Source organism: Vanessa atalanta, chromosome 13, assembly GCF_905147765.1.
Source record: "Vanessa atalanta chromosome 13, ilVanAtal1.2, whole genome shotgun sequence".
Lineage (NCBI taxonomy): Eukaryota > Metazoa > Arthropoda > Insecta > Lepidoptera > Nymphalidae > Vanessa > Vanessa atalanta.
The window spans coordinates 3,371,528-3,394,596 of NC_061883.1; the positions used below are offsets into that span (position 1 = coordinate 3,371,528).

The window sequence follows — 23,069 nt, forward strand, 5'->3', positions numbered from 1 at the left end:
TTTAGTGAACATCAACAGATCTTCGCTGGATTTCGAGCTTGTCGTCTTCTTGGAAGACGTGGCCCATACTACTTTTTTTTTTTCATTTTAATATTATTTTATTCCAGTATTTAGTATGGTGGTTCCTACTTTAACTTAATTAAACTTTATCAAATATTAATTAATAGCTCACTATTATATATATTGCTATAAGGTTATAAGCGACAGAGGTACAAATACGTTTCATTTTGGTATAATCAAGTAATGCAAGCGCTTTAAAACTACGCTGAAAATAAAGTGACTAACGATAATTCATAATAAGATTATTCATAATGACGATTGCAATGCATCATATAGGATTCTAATAAAATACTATTGACGTCATTTAAATAACGATATAGTTACATTGCAGATATATACATTTTACAATATAAATAGTATAAAACTATTTAAGATACACGAGATCTTATTGGTAAATATACTCATCCAGACAACCTTATGGGTTGAAAACAAAGTCAATATAAATATCAGAGCGCTGTTTAATATATTATTAATGGTACTTTTATTTCTGGTACATCGTCCGCTCTTATTAGAAGCAAAAATAACGTGACTTAAAGTGCAAGACGATTGGCTTGACTTTGACAACGCAAATACATAACCTATCTTAGATGCGTGATTAAGTAAAATTAAAATATATATGTATATTCGAAGTGCACTGTACAAATTGATATATAACGCATTCAACGCATTATATTATAAAGTTTATACAGACTTCCAAACATTTACAAATCGCTTCATGCAGCCATTGAAGAGAAGTAAAAGTAAATCCGACGTTGATCTAACACACGTTTTAAAACTATGAATTTTATGAAATAAACAATTTTTATGCATACGTAATGGAAAGTCTTAGAGAAATTACTGGATAAACAAATTTCAATGTAATGGTTACATATTCCAGTCGTTCTATTTCTGTTGCAGGGTTTATAAGAATATTTAAAATAAAAAATGCGATTGGATTTATATTACTTTAAACACGAGCTTTGTGCGCGTTCACGAAGATTTTGGACTAGGAAATATCTCTCGAAGTATAGAAGAACTACGTTTGAATTACTCACGAACACGCAAAATCAGTTATCGTTGACATAATTAAATGAATAATTATAGTATAAGGAAATCCAAACCAAAATCATAAGACATAATAAAATTTGAAGAAGGACTAAACATAAACATAAATTAAATTAATTATAATTCACATTTTTTTTTATATTCTGTTCGCGCTAATACTTGGATTTTTGTTGGGTTAAAAGAATATATTATTTCATAATAACATTTTCATATTTAGCGAAGAAATATTTATAGACTGTGAACTTATTTTACTACGCCGTTATAAAATTGACGACTGTGGTAATATTCAGCGAAAACGAGCGTCGAATTAGTCAATAAAGTGTGGGTGGAACATATCCAGACACACCAGTAGACATACTTTTTAAATATCGAATTCGTACTCACCATCAAGCTCCACAAACAGATTAGCAACTGTGTGACCATCCCATGGATGTGCAATTAACTTTACTAGATAAGCACAACCTGGTCGCACTGCACAGCCTTCCGGCACAGGACTGGCATACGCCGGGATCACACTCCACAACGATTCCTGGCGAAATAAACATCATTGTTAATTTTTTTATTCAATTTGATTTTGTGCAATGATATGTGTCAAATCTTGGAACTTATTTTGAAACAAGTTCCACATAAACGAATGGGCTTAATTTTTTTTCTGAGGATTCCTTAGATGTCAATATAAATAGTACTACAAAAAAGACGATGCAATTGTTGAACATTAAAAAAAATACATGGCAGTCCAACGATCTAGTGCAGCAGAACTATAGAGATAGTGAGATAATAATGAGAGCATTACTCTAACACTCAGAGTTGTTCAAAGGTCAACAAGAAAAATCTGTACCTATTAAATCGTAAACGTTAAATCTGAGTATGATTATGACGGATGTCATAAGACTCAGAATTATATTAAACAGGAATAAGTCATAAGTTCGTTAAGCTGTCCGTTCATATTGTTATGAAAATCACCAGATTCTGGCGATGAAATGCTAATAAAGTTGTCAAAATTGGCTCAAATAAAATAAATACCATCCACATCATACACATATTATAAACATTAAACATTTTACATGAAATGGAAATAAGATGAAGATTTATTCTTCGCTAGTAATTTACTTAAGTTCATCAAACATTATGCTCGTCAGCTATAATTTAATAATTCTGACATTCCGGTTTACAGATAATGTTTATCATGCTTTCAAAAAAGTCTTTTCGGTATGCTTCCGCGTAGATCGACATAACGTTAAATTTAATTTAGAACGTTTAAATTTGGTATTCTATTTTCATCCACGATCAAAATGAATGATTCGATGAAAAACTCCGACATGAGTTATTGAGTTACTATTCTTAAAATTTTAGTACACATTCATGTCTGGTATAAACATTTTAATATTGCCGATCATGTGAAGGTCTGTCTAGGGAGGAGTTACTCATTCTCTAGATATTTCGCTTTCAAGAACCAATTTAACTCTTATTATATAGCGATGGTTAAGCCGATGCTATATGGTAAATAATTTGTCGTAATGATATTGGACATTTGTAAATAGTCTCAAGTAACCTTTTTGATCATTCCGTATTAAAATAGCTTGGAATGAATTCAGATCCTTCTTATTTATTTCTTCAGATTAGTTACACTTCCTGTTGGCTCGAATGAGATTCACAATTTTTTTTTATGGAGTTTTATATTCATTTGTTACAGTTATCCGGTTAAATAATAATAATAATTTAGACAAACGAAATCATTTAAAAATACTTTTGACAACGATATAGGTTTGGTTAGTTTTACGTAACGTCTTTCCGGAGACTTTCTTGAAACATATGTCGCCGCGATGTTCATTTTAATATTATTATTTCCATACTATGTAATACCATATAAAATAATACTTATACAAACTTAATTGTAACATAGTTTTCTTTTTTATTATTGTTGTGTTTTGTTATTATTTGTAACTCCACAGTCATGTTGTGTCTCTGTGCCTTTGATGTATCTTACCTTGAATTTGTTATTTTTTTATTTGTTTTAGAGTGCCTGCGTGTTTTTCTTACCAGGCAGCATCACAAATTAAGTTTGAAAACAATTTTTGGAGCAAAGTTCTTTTACGCGGCTTACAGTAAAGAGTACTGGTAGTAATCTTCACGTTCAAGAAAAAACGTTATTAGTATTATCCAGGCAATCTTATAGTAGGGGAGGCGATGATGCTAAATTTGCAGGTGCTCGAGCGTCGTGGAAACTTATTGCATTCGAAAGTTAATATTTTAAAAAGAAAAAAGTTTTTTACAAGTTTTTTTTTATTTTAGTGGGGAGGAGAGCGGGTAATCATTGTTAAAAATGTAAAAAAAAAAATCTTGTATAAAAGTCCTCGAGCGTGTCAGCCATTAATAGTATAAACGCGCTTTATATTTCTAACAACCACTAAGTATATATTAATCTGACGATTAAGTCGAGAAGGCTCTCTCTCTCTTTCTCTCTGTCTTTTTCTATTGTATATGATTTAATATAACTTTTTTTTTTAAGGTTTACTTCACACATTAGTTTTAAATAACAATTGAATTTATTAAGATTTTATTAGTCTATTATGTATTAATGGTTTATATAGCGAAAACAACACAGCTGTAACTGGGTGACCCACGACACAACTCCTTTTTTTTTAGTATTCATATACAATATAAATGTCTGTCAATATAAGTATCTGTATTCCAGACGATATCTTTGTTGTTGTGGATATTTTCCGAAACAAATATTAATTAGGTTAAGCGACTTCGATCACTTTGCTTTATTAAAAAAACTTCATTGAAAACTAATTTAATTTTACAATATTTATAAACATAAATCTCTATCACCGCCTTTAATTTAAATATTGTGAGCGATAACTTTGTATACTAAGCGTTCTCATTTCATAGAAGCACTCATAAACCCAAGGAAACTTTACGTTTTTATCATTGGTCGATATCTTGAATATTCTTTGGTATTAATTGTGGAATCGCGTAAAAATCACGTTTCGAATATAGACGTAATTGTTGTAGGAACCTTTGAAGTGTAGTTATTATAAATACAGTAATATTAATCGAGTTCTGTTTGCAGTGCATTCTATAGCAAGACTTTTAACCAATCGCATAGAATATGTACATCAAATAATTGTTTATCTTTCCTCCTGCTTCGATTGGAGTTTGGTAGACCTTCATAACTTAAATTAACTCCTTACCCCTGGAATGTTGTATTCGTAGCACAAGTTCGATCGACAATCCACGGTGTCAGTCATACTGTGGACCTCCAGCGAGTATTCACGGACTTGAGGACCTGAAGACAAGTATCAGTGTTGTGATTAATATGTCAAGATGCGTAAAATTATTAATACACTATTTAGGATGTAAGTTTGTATGTTTTAACTAGTAGGTGTGTACAATTGATACGTATTAAGTTCATAAAAAAATAAACATTAGTAAGAAATAAATAAATAATTAATTATTTATAAATTATTAATAACTTATAATTTACTTTAATAGATTTAATTATAATTTAATAAATTTAATTTACTGTAATATGTTCTATTTGAAAATATTCATTTAAATTACATGCTGTAAAGGGTCATATTGATGTTTTTTAAATTCACAATGTATTTAAGGTACTTAATTGAATAAGGATTAATGTTGTATTGCTTAAAATCGCTTCGAAAATAAGAAATTATTTCATATAAAAAGTAAAGGTAAAAAGTAAAGTAAGGTAAAAATAGTTATTGTGGGTTATCTCTAAGAGATAGACAAATACTATCACAGACTTTTTTGAAGACCTTTTTAGTGTGTACAATACTGTAGTACATTATTTTATTCTATCTCGTAGGGTTGAGCCAAGATTTGTAAAAAATTTGTTTATTTACGACATCACTTTAGAAACCTCTAAAATTATCAGTGTTTCTCTACTATATTGTACATGTATTATACATATAAACATTTCTCTTGAATCAATCAATCTATTAAAAAAAACCGCATCAAAATCCGTTGCGTAATTTTAAAGATCTAAGCATACATAGGGACAGACAGCGGTAAGCGACTTTGTTTTATACTATGTAATGATTTATAGGCAGACTATAAATACGGTCAAGATTTATATAGTAATTATTTTCAATTCATATTTGTATATATTTAAGGACTTAATGTCCTTAAATATATACATAATTCTTATGTAAATAAATTATTTTCTTTTACTAATAGTGAGTATTGATATTGGAAGAAAATATTGGACGATCCTCTTATATCATCAAAGCGCAATTAACCTCGGGAACTAAGATGTTATATCGCTTGTGAAGCACAACAACTGACCCACTTATTGCCGTTTGTTGGTAGAATATGTCATGAGTGGGTGGTACCTACGACAGCAACAAAATTAGCCTTTATAAGATATAAATATAAATAAATATTGGACAACATCACATACATTACTCTGATCCCAATGTAAGTAGCTAAAGCACTTGTGTTATGGAAAATCAGAAGTAAAGACGGTACCACAAACACCCAGACTTAAGACAACATAGAAAACTAATGAACTTTTTTTTCTACATCGAGTCGGCCGGGAATCGAACCCTGGACCTCGGAGTGGCGTACCCATGAAAACCGGTGTACACACTACTCGACAACGGAGGTCGTCAAATATTATAGATTTACGATAAGAAATGATAATTTATCCTTAACTTTTTCCGAATACGTCTTATTTTTAGATATTAAATCATATTCAGCGGAACGCGCTGCAGACTCGCATAATACTCATTAATCAGAGCTAAGTATGCGAAGTCAATGAGTAAGAGTTCATAGTCATGTTTGAACTAGTGAATATTTTTACCGGGTTAGCTGTAAAACATCAGTTTTCTGAAGCTGGCAACTGACCTATAATATTATCGTTGTTTAACATCCGCAGCGAACCTGAAACGTTACGTCTGCTTGAAATGTGAAAAAAGATAGTCGACTTTTTTTGGTTGGCTTTATTTGGTGATGGGCTTTGGGCAAGATTTTTTGTGTAGGTACCATCCATGATGGGTGAGTGAGTAACTCCAGGCACAAGGGACAAGGTTTGTAGAGCGTTGGCGATGTTACATTTTTGGTTACATTTTTTTACGCAATGGTGATTTTTACCATCAGGTGGCCTATTTGCCAGTCTGCCAAAATATGCCTACTTATATGTTACGTTAAATATTTCTGTCTCATTAAAGTTACATATGATAAATATTTAATATAATGATAATAATAATTAAGTTAGCATGGTCGATTTCAAGGGAAACCAGCCGACTGCGCTCAACATACTAGATCACATATGTCTACGTAATAAATACACTCACACAAGCCCATGGATTATATATACAATTGTTCTTCTAGAAGAAGAAAATCGAACTCTTTAGACTTCAAAATTGCAGCTTTGTGACAGATTTTGAAGTTATTGTTGACAATTAATTTCTATAAATGTCAATCGAATACAAAATATCTAACATTGTCAAATCATTTCGCTAATTAATTTATATATCACTTTTTTGCTTTGCACACAAAAAGGTGGCATGATACCAACTTAAGTGTTTATATTATTATTGAGGATGGATAATTTATCGACGGAGCTGTTTCGATAATACAGCTTAAGCGATGCTACGGGCTTTATATTATCTATCTCTATTTTGATAGATTTGATAGATATAATAGATCAATCTCGAGGAAGACCAGCCAATTACGCTGGACATGTTACAGTTCACAAGTGAAATAAAGAAAACACTTTTCCCTCCGTTGGAAGTATCCACTTTCAACTTTCAGGCTCCGTTCTATTACTGAGAAAAACCCAATAACTTTTGATCGGGCAGACCTGGGCTTTGAAGCCAAGACTTCTGCATCTGCGGCCTTATATAAAGCCACTAGACCAATGAGGCAGTCTCTATTTTATTGTATAAACACATAATATACTAGTTGCTGCGCGTGGTTTTATTGCGGTAGCGTGATTTTAAATAGTCCGTAGCCTTCCTCAAAATCTATCTTACGATATATCACTATGATTTGAAAATATTACTTCAAACTGTTTTAGCAGCTTTATATAGGAGTAAGTATTTGAAGCCAATTGTAATTGTAAGTGTTAGCTATGTGGTCAAAGTGCTTGACTGTCTTCATAAATAATGAACGAAACTTTGTACTGATTAATGAGGATGACGTTAGAGAAGATTAGCAGGTTGGCCGCTCCCCAAAACATGCTCCCTGCGTGCGTAAGACACAAAGCAGTTATTGTTTGCCTTTACGATATACACGTGCTCTTAATGTATTTTCTTAATATGTTCCACCGCGTCTGTCTGTCCATCTGTCTGAGCGCGATAAACTTAAAAACTACCAAACAAACTTTTATACACCAATAGAGTGATTCATAAGGGAGCTTTAGGAGTAGGATAGAAGAGTATAAATTATTAACGTGTTGGATAAATTGGTTGAAATATGCCGATGATTATTGAGGATGTCGGAACATTTTTACCTGTGCGTAAAATGAAATAATTAATAATGGGTAGAAAAGAACACACATAAATATACATTTGTGTATACATAGAGGCATATGGACATATATCGTAGAATAGATAGAAATGTTTATTCGTTATTTTTAACGTCGAGTTCTTTATTTTTATTTTTTTTTATTATATCTAATACAGGTATGCATTGCATTGCATATAGACCATCTTATGGTTATTGGTCACCATCGCTTATAGACATTGCTATAAGAAATGTTAACCATTCTTAACTTAACCTTACATCGCTAATACGACCTTGAAACTGATGATGATGACAGATGATGACAGATGCTGTGTCCCTTGTGCCTATAGTATATATAGTATTGCTGTTTCGCGGTAGAATATATGACGAGTGGGAGGTACCCAAACAGACAGGCTGGCACAAAGTCTTACCCACAAGGTGGATTACCATAATTTTATTAAGGCACGTGTTGTTTTATGGAAATATCGGATAATATTTTTTTTTAATTCTATCATAATATATTTCATTCCGTTCTCTAGGTATTATATTAATTTATGCACACATATACACGAATGACTACATAGCAATACTTAAACTTTTTTCATGATATCGGTAGGCGGACGAGCAGCTGGCCCAAGTGATAGTAAATGGTCACCAACGCCCATAGACATTGGCGCTGTAAGATATATTAACATTCCTTACATCACCAATGCGCCACCAACATTGGGAACTAAGATGTTACGTCCCTTGTGAACACTACACGAATACATACTATACGTATACATATTATAATTATATAAAAAACTAATACCGAATTAATGGTCTCATTATAAAGTAAGAGCCGTAGGATACTTTGGAGTCTTTACAATTTATTCCACCGCGATGCTATAAAGCTGGTCGTAATATTTCATTCGACATATGTATGCTGGTTGTTCAGAAACTTACGAATAATCAATATTAATTGTCAATGTACTGGCTCAATATGAGTGACTTTGAATTTTAACATATCTGGTATAAGGGTATTGTATACGTACCACTCGGTGGGTTCCATGTTACGTTAAACATCAACTCGTGGTCCGAGCCGACGAGGGGAAGCGGGTGCACTTGGACACCGCGCGGAAGAGCCGCGTGTTGCACTTTGAAACGGTCGGGATTAACTTCTGTTGGGGCCTGAAACAGATAAGATATGTCTATTATCAAAAGATAACATGTTTATTTTGTAAATATGATGTAATTAAGAAAAATAATGTGGCCGTCACGTGATGCCCGACAAACTTGAAACATTTAAACTAATTGTAAGGCGATGAATAAATATTGAGTTAAATTAATTAAACCAAAAAAGTTTCGTTAATAAAATAAATTCTTCTTGGGACAATGTATCCGTTTCTATAATAATTATATAATAATTCCGCAGACATTTTTTACTTTGTCGTTTCATAAATTCAAATCATTTGTAAAAAATACATTGGTAAAGAAGGCATATTATTCGATACAAGATTACATAGATCATAAAAAAGCGTGGAGTTAATGCTTGTTGACTTCCAGGCAGGAGACATAACATACATATATAATTGTATTTAACTGACACGACTGTATTTTTAGATGTTGAAAAAAGAGTAACTACTGAGTTTCTTGCCGGTTCTTCTCGGTAGAATCTACTTTCCGAACAGGTGGTAGCTTTACTTAAAATAGTTTGTTTAATGATGATTCAAAAGTGCTTGTAAAAGCCTACTTGAATAAAGTATATTTTGATTTATAATATTAAATGAAAAGTTATATCGATGGAGTTTGAATACGTCTTACTGTAAATGTGGTTCCTACTGATATTATAAATCCCCTGAAACAAATTAGATGAAATTTCGTATCGGGACATTTTGAGTCTCGGGGAGGTATAGTATATACATAGTTTTTTTATCCCTTTAGGGTGTGGAGAGGGGATTGGAACTTTGGGTTGGGAATCTTATATATTATTTAAGATATTCATATTATCTTTAAATATGTAAATGATATGCTGATAGTATTGATTTTATACATTTTTACTTTAAATATGACACAAATGTGACAAATATCTTAGAGATATCATTATTTAGTTAGTCTATAACGACGTGTTCGAAAGTCACAGCACAATACAATCGATATCACCATCATCATCCTCCTGCCCTTATCTCAATTTTACTCAGGGTCGCCGCAGAATGTCTTCTTCCATACTTCTCTGTCTGACGTCATCTCACAAGTAAAATTCATTCTAGCCATGTCTTTTACACAATCCAATCAATCAAAATCTGTCCCTCTGTTACATGAGCTCACTGACCCTTAAAACCAGAACGCAACAATTTTAAGTATTGCTGTTTGACGGTAGAATATGTTATGTGTGTGTGGTACCTGCTCAGACGGGTTTGCACAAATCCCACCACGTAAATTCCTTGTAAAAACATAATATGCGAAGGAATGGGTTGGTTAAATGATATAATTAGGAAAAAAAACCATCATATCGAGATTATCATTGTTATACATATTATTTATTATTTTATTATTAGTAATCAAGTAAAAGATTTAGAAATGTCACGATAGTCGCCCTAAGTTCAGTCGAATAATAAAGAATTTTATTTGTGCTCATTTCTATATTTATGGTATGTTTTATTGGTTTTATTAATTATATAATAGTTAAAACAATGTATTACACTTATCTCTAATTATTGCTTATATTTAATTTATATTTTTTAATAAACATTGTGCAATATGATAGTGGTGAGACTGCCTGTAAGTAGTAGAACTCTTGCGTAGATAATTTTAAAATGTAATTTTTTTTTTAATGTAATATTGTATCTATAGTTGGTTGTCCTAATAAAGATAATTAAATAAATATCATATTATAAAATATATTACGTATCAAATTGGAGTCACCGTGAGTCAGCTTTTAACCTTTTAAGGCGATATACCTTAACAATGGCCATTTTTCAATCTTATCTTATTGTCTATACTGATATTATAAATACAAAAGTAGATCTGTCTGTCTATTGCTATTTCACGGTCTAACCACTGAACTAACTAAAAGACTTAAACTTATTTTCCAAGCCGACGACCAAACTCTAAGCCGCGTGTAAAGCCGCGACCGAAAATTAGTAATAATTATAATATTCGTATCTAAAACATATAACAAATACGAATATATAATGAACATGTTATATTATGGACTTAGGTCCTAAAACAACATTGTTGTTTTGAGCTACGAATTGTATATTTTAAATATATACCTATGTCAACATAATTATTTATTTCAAAACATATTTTACTGCCCAGGGATAGGAACTCGTATTTTTTAATTATAAAAAAATATATATATTTTACAATGTATATTAGCATTAGCATTAGCAGCCCGTAAATGTCCCACTGCTGGGATAAAGGCCTCCTCTCCCTTTGAGGAGAAGGTTTTGAGCATATTCCACCACGCTGCTCCAATGCGGGTTTCCGGAATACACAAGTGGCAGAATTTCGTTGAAATTAGACACATGCAGGTTTCTTCACGATGTTTTCCTTCACCGCCGAGCACGAGATGAATTATAAACACAAATTAAGCACATGAAATTTCAGTGGTGCCTGGCTGGGTTTGAACCCGAAATCATCGGTTAAGATGCACGCGTTCTAGCCACTGGGCCATCTCGGCTCAATGTATATATTTCTATTTATTTACTTAAAAATCTTTCTTCGGTAAATAATTTCTTATACTCTATTCAAATCCTGAGAAGAGAAAAGCCAAACAACATTTGACACAAAATTGACGCGATGTCATTCAATCACGTCAGGCTTGTCAATCATAGCTTGATTAATCTACGATATTCATAGATCATATATAAAATTGCGTTTCGAACGTCGACCAAACTGTTATCGGAATTTTGGAAGTAGAATTAAAGTGTATAGCCAGTTAAGAGTAATAGTGTTGTATTATAAATAAAGATAAATTAATCATAAACTCTTAGTAGTGCACAATATAGCTGAGTTATTAACAAATCGCATTAAATACGTAAATCTAAAGTTTGTTTAACTTTATTCCTACTTCGATTGAATTTCGTGTGGAAGAAGATGTAGCCTATCTTCTTCTCCAATTTACTGTTCAGTTGTTTCTAAATCTATTTATGTTACTATAGTCCAACTGATAATTAAGTTGATTACCTGACTGAGAGATGAGATGATGATTTAAAGCCTGTAGTGATACTTTAAGTGAATAGATTTGAATCTGTGATTTTTAAATCGCATTAAATCTCAGATCAGGCAATGAAGTAGACTATTTGGTAACCTGAGAGGAAATTGACGTTCGAGTAAGATTTGGCTGGATGGTTGATTATAAAACCCTTTTATACTAACCTATGAGTCTATTAATAGAAAAAAGTCGATTGGTGAGCCATACATTCGTCCTTACTGGTAAAGAGATTTTCAGCGAATGGACTGTTGAAAAATCAACTAATTTTATGGAATCCATATGTAATGAAATCAAAAACTTTAGCAAGTAACGTCACAATCAATTTGCCCAATCTAAAGCCAGACAGAAATCATTTAGATATTAAGGTTAAAGTAAATTATTAATCAACATATAAGCGTATAATTTTCCCTGTTGTAGGCGAATATACCTTCAAGCTATAAAACAAGTGTGTTAATTACCTCATTAACAGAAAACTAATATTGTTTGTTTTAGTTTTTACATTACATTACACTAGTAAGTAGTAGCCATCACACATAGTTACCGCTTGAAGTTAAAATTTTCAATAATCCCTTCATAAATATACATATGTAGATTATTAATAATAATATAATAAACGTATAATACAACTGAAATCTAACAAAGAAATGGATAGTTTCGTTATCTGTGAAAGATAAACTCCTAACTTATAAATTGTATAATACATACTAAACAATTTCATGAATGAATTGTAATGATTCCAACAATTCTTATATATTTACAATTATATAACATAATTTTTTTTTTGGGTAGGTTTTGAATTTGGAACAGGATTGGAATTACAATGCATTGGAAAAATGTTCACAGCATTCCATACAGTCGTGATTTGGACAGGAGATATTTGTAACTTAAATTTATAATTGTAATTTTTAGAGACTCACATTATATTTGTTTCGATGCATACGAGATTTATCCCCGAGAACAATTAGTTCGTTTCCACAACCCGAAAATAACAGACAACACATAAATGTCATTAACACGAACACTCCGCGGTAAGCGCACATTTTATACGGACTTGCATCATATCCTAATAACCGAATACAAATGGTTCCCTTGATAACTATTGATATAAGAAATGAATCAACGGATATGAATTGTCTATTTCCGACGTAGAAACCGGTAAACAACACTAAAAGCAAACAAAAGTACACACGGAATTGATTAAATTTCAAAAGCATGCGATGCTATACGAAAATAAACGGAATTTTTAGCGATTAAGATTTATAAGTATATTAAGCTGTGGATACATTTTGACGCGAAACGCAACGAGATCCATTTCAACGTTCGTTTATAGTAACCTGCAGTTATATCGCCAATAACGTATCAAAACCATTTTACAGAACTGTATTAAACCTAAAGCTTTAATACGTAGTAAGTAGATTCTAATGAGAAGAAACTCTGTAGTTTCTCTTTTCCAACATTACGTAAAGAAAGGTATGAATTAAAATCGTTGAATTTGAGAAATATCATCATTCATAATTTATGACGTCTTAATAATTAAACTAGTTTTAAATAAAAATACATCACATTATACATATTTTACCATATTTTTATGTCATGTATGTGTTATTGTAAATTAAGATACAGTTTTTTTTTTCTTTCTAAAACTTCATTCAGGCCAACAACGTTGGAACTGTCATTTACTAAAAATAAAATAACAATTTAATTTAATGCCATTAATAAATCATTTTTATTATCGAATAAATTGTAATTTAAAAACCGATATATTATCGAATGCTTATCATGCGACACAAACGGCGTCGCTGAAATATTTAAGGCCAGTGTGTCCACGGCATCTATTTGTGTATCGCCTATCACTTCTCGTTCTAGTATCGATAATAAACGTTTAACACTAGAGATTGGCTGACGTTATATCGATACGCGTCTATAGATTAGATAACGGTTACCATTGTACATTTGGACTAGTAATGTGCGTTTTATTCGTTGAAAAACAATAGTACTAACAAGAGTAAACTGGCCACGAGTGCCAAGATAAGCTTAATGTTGGACGTTTTAACCAGATGTTGCGGTAGTATATATGCTTGTGCGTGATTTATTGACCACGATAAACGTAAAATTTATAATATTGTGATTAAATGCGCGGAACTACCGCGTAACAAATCAATAAATTATAATTGGCATAATAGTATTTAATGTTAAATATAATTTACAATTCTAATATATATAGGTATAAAATTATGAACAGTTCTGAATCGCGCTTGTAAAGTTTTCTGTACTGGGTATATATAACTAAGAACATGTTTTTTAGTTGATCTCATAGGCGACACCCTCAGGTCGATTGTCATCGGAGCCCGAGAGGGATGAAATTTCAAGACTGAGTCTACGGTCTAGTACTCGACCCGGTGACGCTGTAAAGGCCTGTAGGGCCAAAGGCAAAATGATACAAAGACACAAAAGTAGTATAATAACTAAATGAGTTATAGTCCCCGGCGCCCTTACGCGCCTCGATTGTTATGAAAGCAAAGTGCATGAAACTGTATAAACTAAGCGATCAGGGTAGTGTTGTATGACAGGCGCGCTGTTCATACTAGTGTTACTTGAATGGTTACAATATTTGATGCGTAAAAAACTATATTTAAAAATTTAAACTCTTTGCGGTTTACCATAAGTTTCGTTTCATAAATTTATTCAATCAATTGGGTTCCTGTCTAGAAATATTCTGCTGGTTCAGAAATTTGGATAAGAATGGCTAAAACTACGAGAATAAGGGGCAAGTATCCACATAATAACAAATAACAAGCAATAACATTAGAGGGTGTTAGAGAAACCATTAAATTTGAAACAGGCGAAAGAAGAAATCACAAAGTCTATTTATAGAAATCTACTCACCGTAAGATCAATTGTAGCTGCACTCGGAAATAAGCGCGGAGTGGAATGCATTTCATTTACAGAATCATCTCTCGTTTCCGAGCTTGCAGGCAGACTTGACATAAAATCTGGTGCCAACGATGTATGCACCAACTCATCCTGTATCGATGTTCTTGTTTCTAGATCGTCCGAGGTCGTCGTCCGGCCGATGTACCCTCGTAATATTGTATTGATACCGGTGAATGATGTATCCGGCGACGCGTTCTTGGGCCACACAAGTATCATGACACAGCACAATGTCGATTGCCATTTCATCATGCATAAAACATGCTATGAGCATCAGAACATCAAAACTAACTCCCTCGCGATCACATTTTTTAACGATTTCCAATTAAAGTCAACGCGTCTCGTCATCTTTGTTTTCTTACACGATCCTAATATTGAGTTTGATTTAGATTAACAAAAAAATATGTATCGAGGCTTGTGATTTGAAACGAAATTATATGATTAATTATGAATGACAAAAACAAGGTATGTCAAAATATATTCCACTTTTTTGTACGTACATTTATATTACTTAAAGTTAACGATGTTGTCAATTGCGAAAAAGTAACCACAGGATACCTTGACGGCTTTTCTTTGTAGAATCTAGTATAGTCAGTATCATTCGTCTTTGAATGACTGTTGAAAATATGAAAAATAATAATCCAAAACAGTCCAATTACAAAATAAGAGGATTAAGGTGTTAATCCTTTAACATAATAAAATAATCACTTGACGACGTAAGAAATGGCTATAATTTCGTACGACGCCAATATGTATGGTCAGTAGTGAAACTTACCATCAGTTGCACCATTTGCCACCACCAACTTATATTTTAAATTAAAAAATAAACCTTTATTTATAAATAACAATAAATACCTAATTAAGACCAACGAGGGCAAGTTTAGTCTATGAAGATAATAAATAACAATAAAAAAAAAAACAACATTAATTTCTGATAATAACGTCACAGAAGAAAAACGTATTCTTATTGAAACTCTATTTAAACGTTTGTGTTAAGTTGTATTTACAACTATCTAATAGAATTCTAAGGAAACCCGATGTTATTCATTTTCTTCATATTTATATTTGATATATTCCTTTCGTTTAATGGAAAAATAATATTATTTATTATTATTTGACAATTTTACGTTCCAATAAATATATAAAGCGTTCCATTTTATGTATGGGGTTGTTTGGACGGATTCTTATAACGGATTATATGGTTGATTTATAAGAGAGGTATCAGTTTTCACATGACCGTCTGTGCTGTACTGTCGACCGTATACGTGCAGACCTGATTTTCACTGTACATTGAAATTTTTATATCGAATATGATTTTATAACTATTTAATTAATCAGTCTAAATACTTTTATTTAGTTTTGGAAGAAATCCATTCAAGGAATAAGTATGTTTTTTATACTTATTTTTTTAACTATTTTATTGTGATTCGTTTATTAAAGAAATCTTATATTGTTTATATATCCAGATAGAGTGAGACTTTGTTATCTTGGTGTGCGTGCGAAACTCGATAAACGTCTTACGTATTTACTAGTGTGCGTGTACTTAGTGCCCAACTGTTGGAGATTATTTATTTCGACGAAAAGTTGAATGCGAGATTTGTTTGTCTAGACATATAATAATAATTTATATATAATACGTTTTATTTCATACTAGCAACCCGCCCCGACTTCGTACGGGTGCAATGCTCATAATAAATGTACTACATAATGACTTTATATACAACCTTCATATTGATCTACATTAAAGGCACAATGTATTTAAGGTTTAAAAAAAATGGGTTTTAATTTTAATTCCTTACTTAATTGGGTAAGGATTAATGCTGTATTGCTTGAAATCGCTTCGTAAATAAGCCATTATTTATCGTATAAAGTAAAGGATAAAAAATGTGTATATAAATTTGGGTTATACCTAACAGATAGACATGTACCATGACGGACTCTTTTGTAGACCTTGTTAAGGTGTACAGTACATTATTTTGGTCTATCTCGGAGGGTTCAGTCAGAGTTTGCAATGTAAGCGTAAAAAAGTTGTTTATTTACTATATATATTTTTTTTCTAATGTGATTTACATTAGAAAAAAAATATATATCAGTGTTTCTCTATTTTATTATGCATATAATATACATACGCATATAAACCTTCCTCTTAAATCACTCTATTTATTGAAAACCGCATCAAAATCCGTTGCGTAGTTTTAAAGATCTAAGTTAAACATGGACAGACAGACAGCGGAAAACGACTTTAATTTTATAATATGTAGCGATTCGAATGATATTTAATTGGAATAATAACAACAGAGTTACAGAGTATTAAAATTGTTTCAAAATTTAATCACAAAGTTTCTAATTAAATATTTGACTGACATTTTTCATCAGAATTTAAATACTTAGTATTTTCTTGTATTACACGAGATGGCTGACCTAATTTCGTGTGCGTAGACCAAAAATTTTACCTCGGATGATTTATAAACCAATATTATGATATAAACAATATCAAACTAAGCCATTTTTCCGCCCGTGCCGTGTTAATATATTTATGACGTCCTGCGTCAATTTTTTCTCGTGCGTTTATTTATACGTCATGAAGTACAAGACTACTAACACATATAGTTTATTTTTTAAAATAACTTCATGTATATTTATGTTTACAAAAAAATTATCGTCTTGTGACGTATTAAGTTTGTATCAACATAGAAAAGTATCACAGTTAATAATTGATCGTCAAAAAATTGCAAACGATGCAAAGAATTACAAACTTTAAAAAAAAAAACAAAGCGAAAATTGAGAGCGGGATTATATTTTATATATTTTTACCAATATTGTATATTTTATTTATGTATTATTTATTTATTTCTTTGGACGGCCCCGGGGCAATTGTTTCATTCGCAATGTGTGCTATCTGTGAAATCTTCAGGTGTACAATATCTTTAACACACAAACGCTCTTTAACTTGAATATAACTTTACCTGACATATAATTACTACTAACTTAAAGATATACTTGTTGTATGCCGTCGCGAACTTTTCGGTAGAAGCTTTCGAGATATTGACTAAAAAAATCTTTTCTGACTATGTTAATTTAAAACACTGTGTATGATAAAATATATAACATAGAAACTATAGCATATAAATAATAATTACTTATACATAAGGTCTCACTACATACCATTATAAAGAAACTAATTTTATAAAAGTTGTCAATTGATGAAAAAAAAATATTTACGTAAATAAATTAACTGTATATTTGGGACAAATGATTTCGTCCTTCATTCGTTCGAAGGTTTTTTTTTGCTACATGTGTATTCCACCAACCGGCATTGGAGCAGTGTGGTGGAATATGCTCCAAGCCTTCTCCTCAAAGGGAGAGGACGCTTTAGCCCAGCAGTGGGAAATTTACAGGCTGCTAATGTATGTATGTAATTATACGAGTAGATCAACCACATCGCTTACCACAAGCAAGGGTTACTACTTACTAAAGGTAAAATTATATTGTATAATAATTTATATATACAATTTATACAGACATTTTGTATATTAAATAATATTATACTTTATATTTTTTACAAACAAACGAAGGCGCGCGCCTTCAGGTTAAATTAATTATGTATGTGTGACGTTTGCGCTTTCATTATGTCTTAGTGTGCGTGAGATAGCAATAAAAGAATAAAGACGGCAAAAAAACTACAAATTTTGATTGTATTTGTTAAATCACGCGGATAATTAAACGTGAAGGGCAAGCCGAACGAAAAAAAGCCTCTTTTACCATGTCATGCCGCTTAAATCTATTCAGTTGGTGACATATTAGTATCTATCTCTATCTTTACGTTAAGTAGTGTATTCTTAATTTAAATGAGTCAACTATTAAATGGCCTTGATTTATTTATATAGTTAGTTTATTTATACACCAACTATGAGTATTAGATGTTAAGCTAAATGGATTTAAATATTATACTTATAATTATTTTCTAATGTATGTCTGTTGCTCTTTAACCGAATTGATGGATTTGATACGAGGCTTATGAATAACAGCTGATGACTTATCCCTAAAACGCGAGCGAAACCGCGGGCATAACACCTAGTATTTCATTATAATGAGGCTAAAAACATGAAGGTCACTTCAATAAAAGATCCAGCCTCAGTATTGAAATTCAATTATAATTTTCTATCCCAAATAGCATCCTTTTTGAGGGCTTTCCAGTTGTTTTTATCATTTCGTATACTCGAGACGAAATATTGTGAATCGATCTCGTTCATTTCATTTCATACGTTCATTTTCAACGTTTGCTTTCAGACGCATTTTAGCCTGCGACTAATGAATCTGTACGAATAAATTGAATATCTCTTCTCTTGAGTATCTCTGTTATATCAATATCAGTATATTGATATAACAGAGATTATATGGCTATTTGAAAATATTATGACCGTTCGATGAACATGAATTGAATAAATAAATAAAGAGCCGAGATGGCCCAGTGGTTAAAACGCGTGCAATTAAACCGATGATTGCGGCAAGCTTTGGACTGGAATCCCCAAGGGAAAAGAAAGCGTGGCCGTCCCCGTCAAACCTGGCAACGCTCTGTTTTGGCAGAGGCAGCGAGCATCGGAATGACGTGGAGCGAGGTGAAGCTTGAAGCTCAAGACCGATCGCAATGGAGCACATCTGTGGACGCCCTCTTCCCCCCATCTAGGGGACATAGAACATTTCTCATCATCATCATCAAGCACTACTGAATTTGAATAAATACAATTGTTGTTTTCTCTCCTTCGAAAATAAAGTCTTTAACAAGATTTGCCAGTTACCACCAAAACCAAAACAATCATTATTTTTGAAGTGATAACTTACTATGGGAGTGTAAACCGCTTCGTTACGTAACGCGTTACGGCGTCAGTCCTATGTGGCTTCCACATACACACACACATAATTTTAATGTACATATTCAATAATACTAAGAACAAAATATATTTCATAATCAATAAAAGATTTTATTAATTCCTTACATTATCATATTAATATACATAAAATTTAAGTAATAAACTAAGCTTTCTCAAGTTAATTAGTTCAACTTAGATTAGTTTAAGTTATCACTTATGTCGGGCGTCCCGTGACGCACATGTATTTTATTTTTGTCTATCTCGTTATCCCGGGTTATCCTTTATCCGGGTAATTATTATGGGAAGTTTTGCTTTACCGTTTAGACTTTGATTCATCCATATAGGTCGAGTTAATAAAAAGATATAATTTAAAGTTGACCTTGGACTTTGGACCTTAGTTAAAAGTGTAACTCGTCTTATTGGTTCCACTAGTGACAGAAGGACTTGTTCAGTTTTGTCCAGAATATTCACCACCACCGATCATGATTTGTATTTCTTTTTTTTATTTTAGTATTGTTTTGGTTTTAAAGTTGAGTAAACTACAGCACAAGGAATATGTCATATTCATTTTCCAAGCTTAGCGACGCATTGGCGATGTAATTAGCATTAGCAGCCTGTAAATTACCCATTAAAGGCATCCTCTCCCTTTGAGACGGAGGTTTTGAGCATATTTCACCACGCTGCTCCAATGCGGGTTGGCGGAATACACATGTGACAGAATTTCGTTGAAATTAGACACATGGAGGTTTCCTCATGATGTTTTTCTTCACCGCCGAGCACGAGATGAATTATAAACACAAATTAAGTACATGAAAATTCAGTGGTGCCTGCCTGGGTTTTAACCCGATATCATCGGTTAAGATGCACGCGTTCTAACCAATGGGCCATCTCGGCTCTATCGATGTAAAGAATGGTTAATATTTCTGACTTTTTATATTCATTAAAAAACGTCGGTCAAAAACATATGCTATATTATAATGTTATGCGTACGCACGGTCACTCGCAGTAATAGTCGGCATCTCCTTGGTTCTTAACATGATAATACCAATAAATGTACTGCCCAACGAAAAATATTCTTTCAAATCTGACTTAAAGATCCCGAGATTAAGGCAAACGAACAAAATCATATAATATAATAATATAGCATGTATTCATGAGATAAAAAAATCGTCTGTGTTTATTGTGCGACTTACGGAGTGCGCTCGCAATTTGTAATCGTTTTGATTAAAGCTTCACTTCAACACCTTTAGAGTTTTATTAAGTATTCATTTCATTTAAACTGTGTTATCAAAAATAATATGATATAATGTAGCGTCAGCAGAAAAAGTTACTGAATTATAAATGAAATAAATATATACATTTCAATTGATATAAAGGGAGATAAAAATGGAAATTAATCATATAGGAACACTATAATGGTATAGGAACTCTCGAGTGTTTTGACTATCTCAAATTTGTATATTCCCATCTATTTTCTGAAAAGCTAATCGACGTCAGATTAATTCAATTGACGTTAATCTGAATGGTAATTGGTTAATGGTGACGCAATGAACGACCAATGAGCGTTAAGTATTATGTCAGATTAGTTCATCTGAAATTACTTATCATTTCAGAATCTGGTAGTATCGGACGGTCTGTCTGCTACTTTTATCGGGATACTGAATCGGCGATACCGTTAAACAATCATCAACAGTACTTCTTCCAGAGGAATACAGTTTATCGGAAATTGGCGATTCGAGCAATACCAGCTTGTAAACGTCCCGATGCTGGGCTAAGAGACCTATTTTGAGAACAAAGTTTCGGAGCTCAATCCACCACGCCGAGATAATTAGGTTGTTGGATACACAAGGCTATTTTTCAACTAACACAGATTTCCTTACGGGGTGAAATATAACAACAAATTAAGCACATGAAAATTCAGCGGTGCTCGGGTTTGAACCCACAATAAAAAAATTACGTGTTCTATTATCACTGGGTATCTAATAATAAAATTTGGGTAATATAGGTGAATTTATGATATCACTTGATTTTTCAATAACATTTATAATTAAGTGATTCTCATAAGTCGACTCCATTGTTACGAATGTAGCATTACATGATAATTTACTCGACTACGAAAGGTAACCAACAGCTAACAGCTAACGAAAGGTACTAATAACTAACAGAAACTGTTACCCTGACAATCGTAAACTTAAATATTCGAAAAAAACTTATGTAAAATCACTCCAATTAAACATAATATGATTATATTTGTACTTACGTCTTTTTGTTTACTATCTATATGATATATTTAGTATTTAAAATAGAGATATGTACATATAAATAGAGATATTTGGTGGTAGGGCTTTGTTCAAGCCCGTCTGGGTAGGTACCACCTACTCATCAGATATTCTACCGCCAAATAACAGTACACTGTACTGTTGTGTTCCGGTTAGAAGGGTGAGTGAGCCAGTGTAATCACAGGCACAAGGGACATAACATCTTAGTTCCTAAGGTTGGTGGCGCATAGGTGATGTAAGGAATGGTTAATATTTCTTACAGCGCCTTTATCTATGGGCGGTGGTGACCACTTACCATCAGGTGGCCCATATGCTCGTCCGCCAACGAATCCCATAAAAAAGACAATATTTGTCTTTTGTTTTATTGATACTAAATCGAAAAACGTAGCCAATTCAGTTAACCAAAATAACTCGTAAAGTGCAAAGAATAATGAACCATACTAGCTCAAACATAAAAACGCTTTTTACGTTCGAAATATTCACGACTTCAGCTTTTATTTATTACTTCAAGTTAAAATAACATATAGAAAATAAACGACATTATTATTTTATGTAATACTTTTTTATTTATCTTTACGAAGATAGACGAACGAAAAAATATCTCCTTGTGTAAACGGTATCCTTTGACATTGGCTATAAAAGACCAATACAACTATAACAATATAACATAAGTATTCCTACCACAAACGGTAAATAAGTCTTCTAAAATTTTATACACCTTTTGATTGTAATTACACTGGCTCACTCATATTTTTTTAACCTGATAACCGTACATAGTATTAAAAAAACGGAAACTCATAATGTTTATCGATGTAAAAGTAATGTTGAAATATAAGACATTTGTATACAAAATATTCTATTAAAACATTGAATTTTTAAAGAGTTATTTATATAAATAATCGTTAAATATAACGCAGCAACGCAACATAGCAACGCAACTTATGAACTGATTGTTTTATGATATTTCAGTATAGGAATATATTAAGGTAACGCTTTTTGTAGTGCAATGTAAACATAAAACGAGATTCCATTAATATTCAAACTGCTATTATTAATAGATTTAAAAAAAAGTTAAGAATCGTTTGTGTTCAAAGGTGTGTCAAAAATTATAGCAGACATTGGGAATGAAACGATCGCCCTTCGGCTGTTTCTTTATAATATTCAATATTACAAAAAAAAAAAAAAGTTAAGAGAACGCAATTTTAAAAAATT

General features: G+C 32.0%; 1 protein-coding gene across 1 annotated transcript in view; it reads right to left on the reverse strand.

Annotated features, from left to right (window-relative positions):
• LOC125068130 (fibroblast growth factor receptor 3-like) overlaps positions 1–12,724 on the reverse strand; it is a 140,488-nt gene extending 127,764 nt beyond the window's left edge. The window contains exons 1-4 of the mRNA XM_047677148.1: positions 12,694–12,724; positions 8,613–8,748; positions 4,302–4,396; positions 1,489–1,633 (exon numbers count right to left, since the gene is read on the reverse strand). Coding sequence (XP_047533104.1) covers positions 1,489–1,633; positions 4,302–4,396; positions 8,613–8,748; positions 12,694–12,714 — 397 coding nt within the window. The 5' untranslated portion in view covers positions 12,715–12,724. The remainder of the gene's footprint in view (positions 1–1,488; positions 1,634–4,301; positions 4,397–8,612; positions 8,749–12,693) is intronic.
• Positions 12,725–23,069: the final 10,345 nt, after the last annotated feature.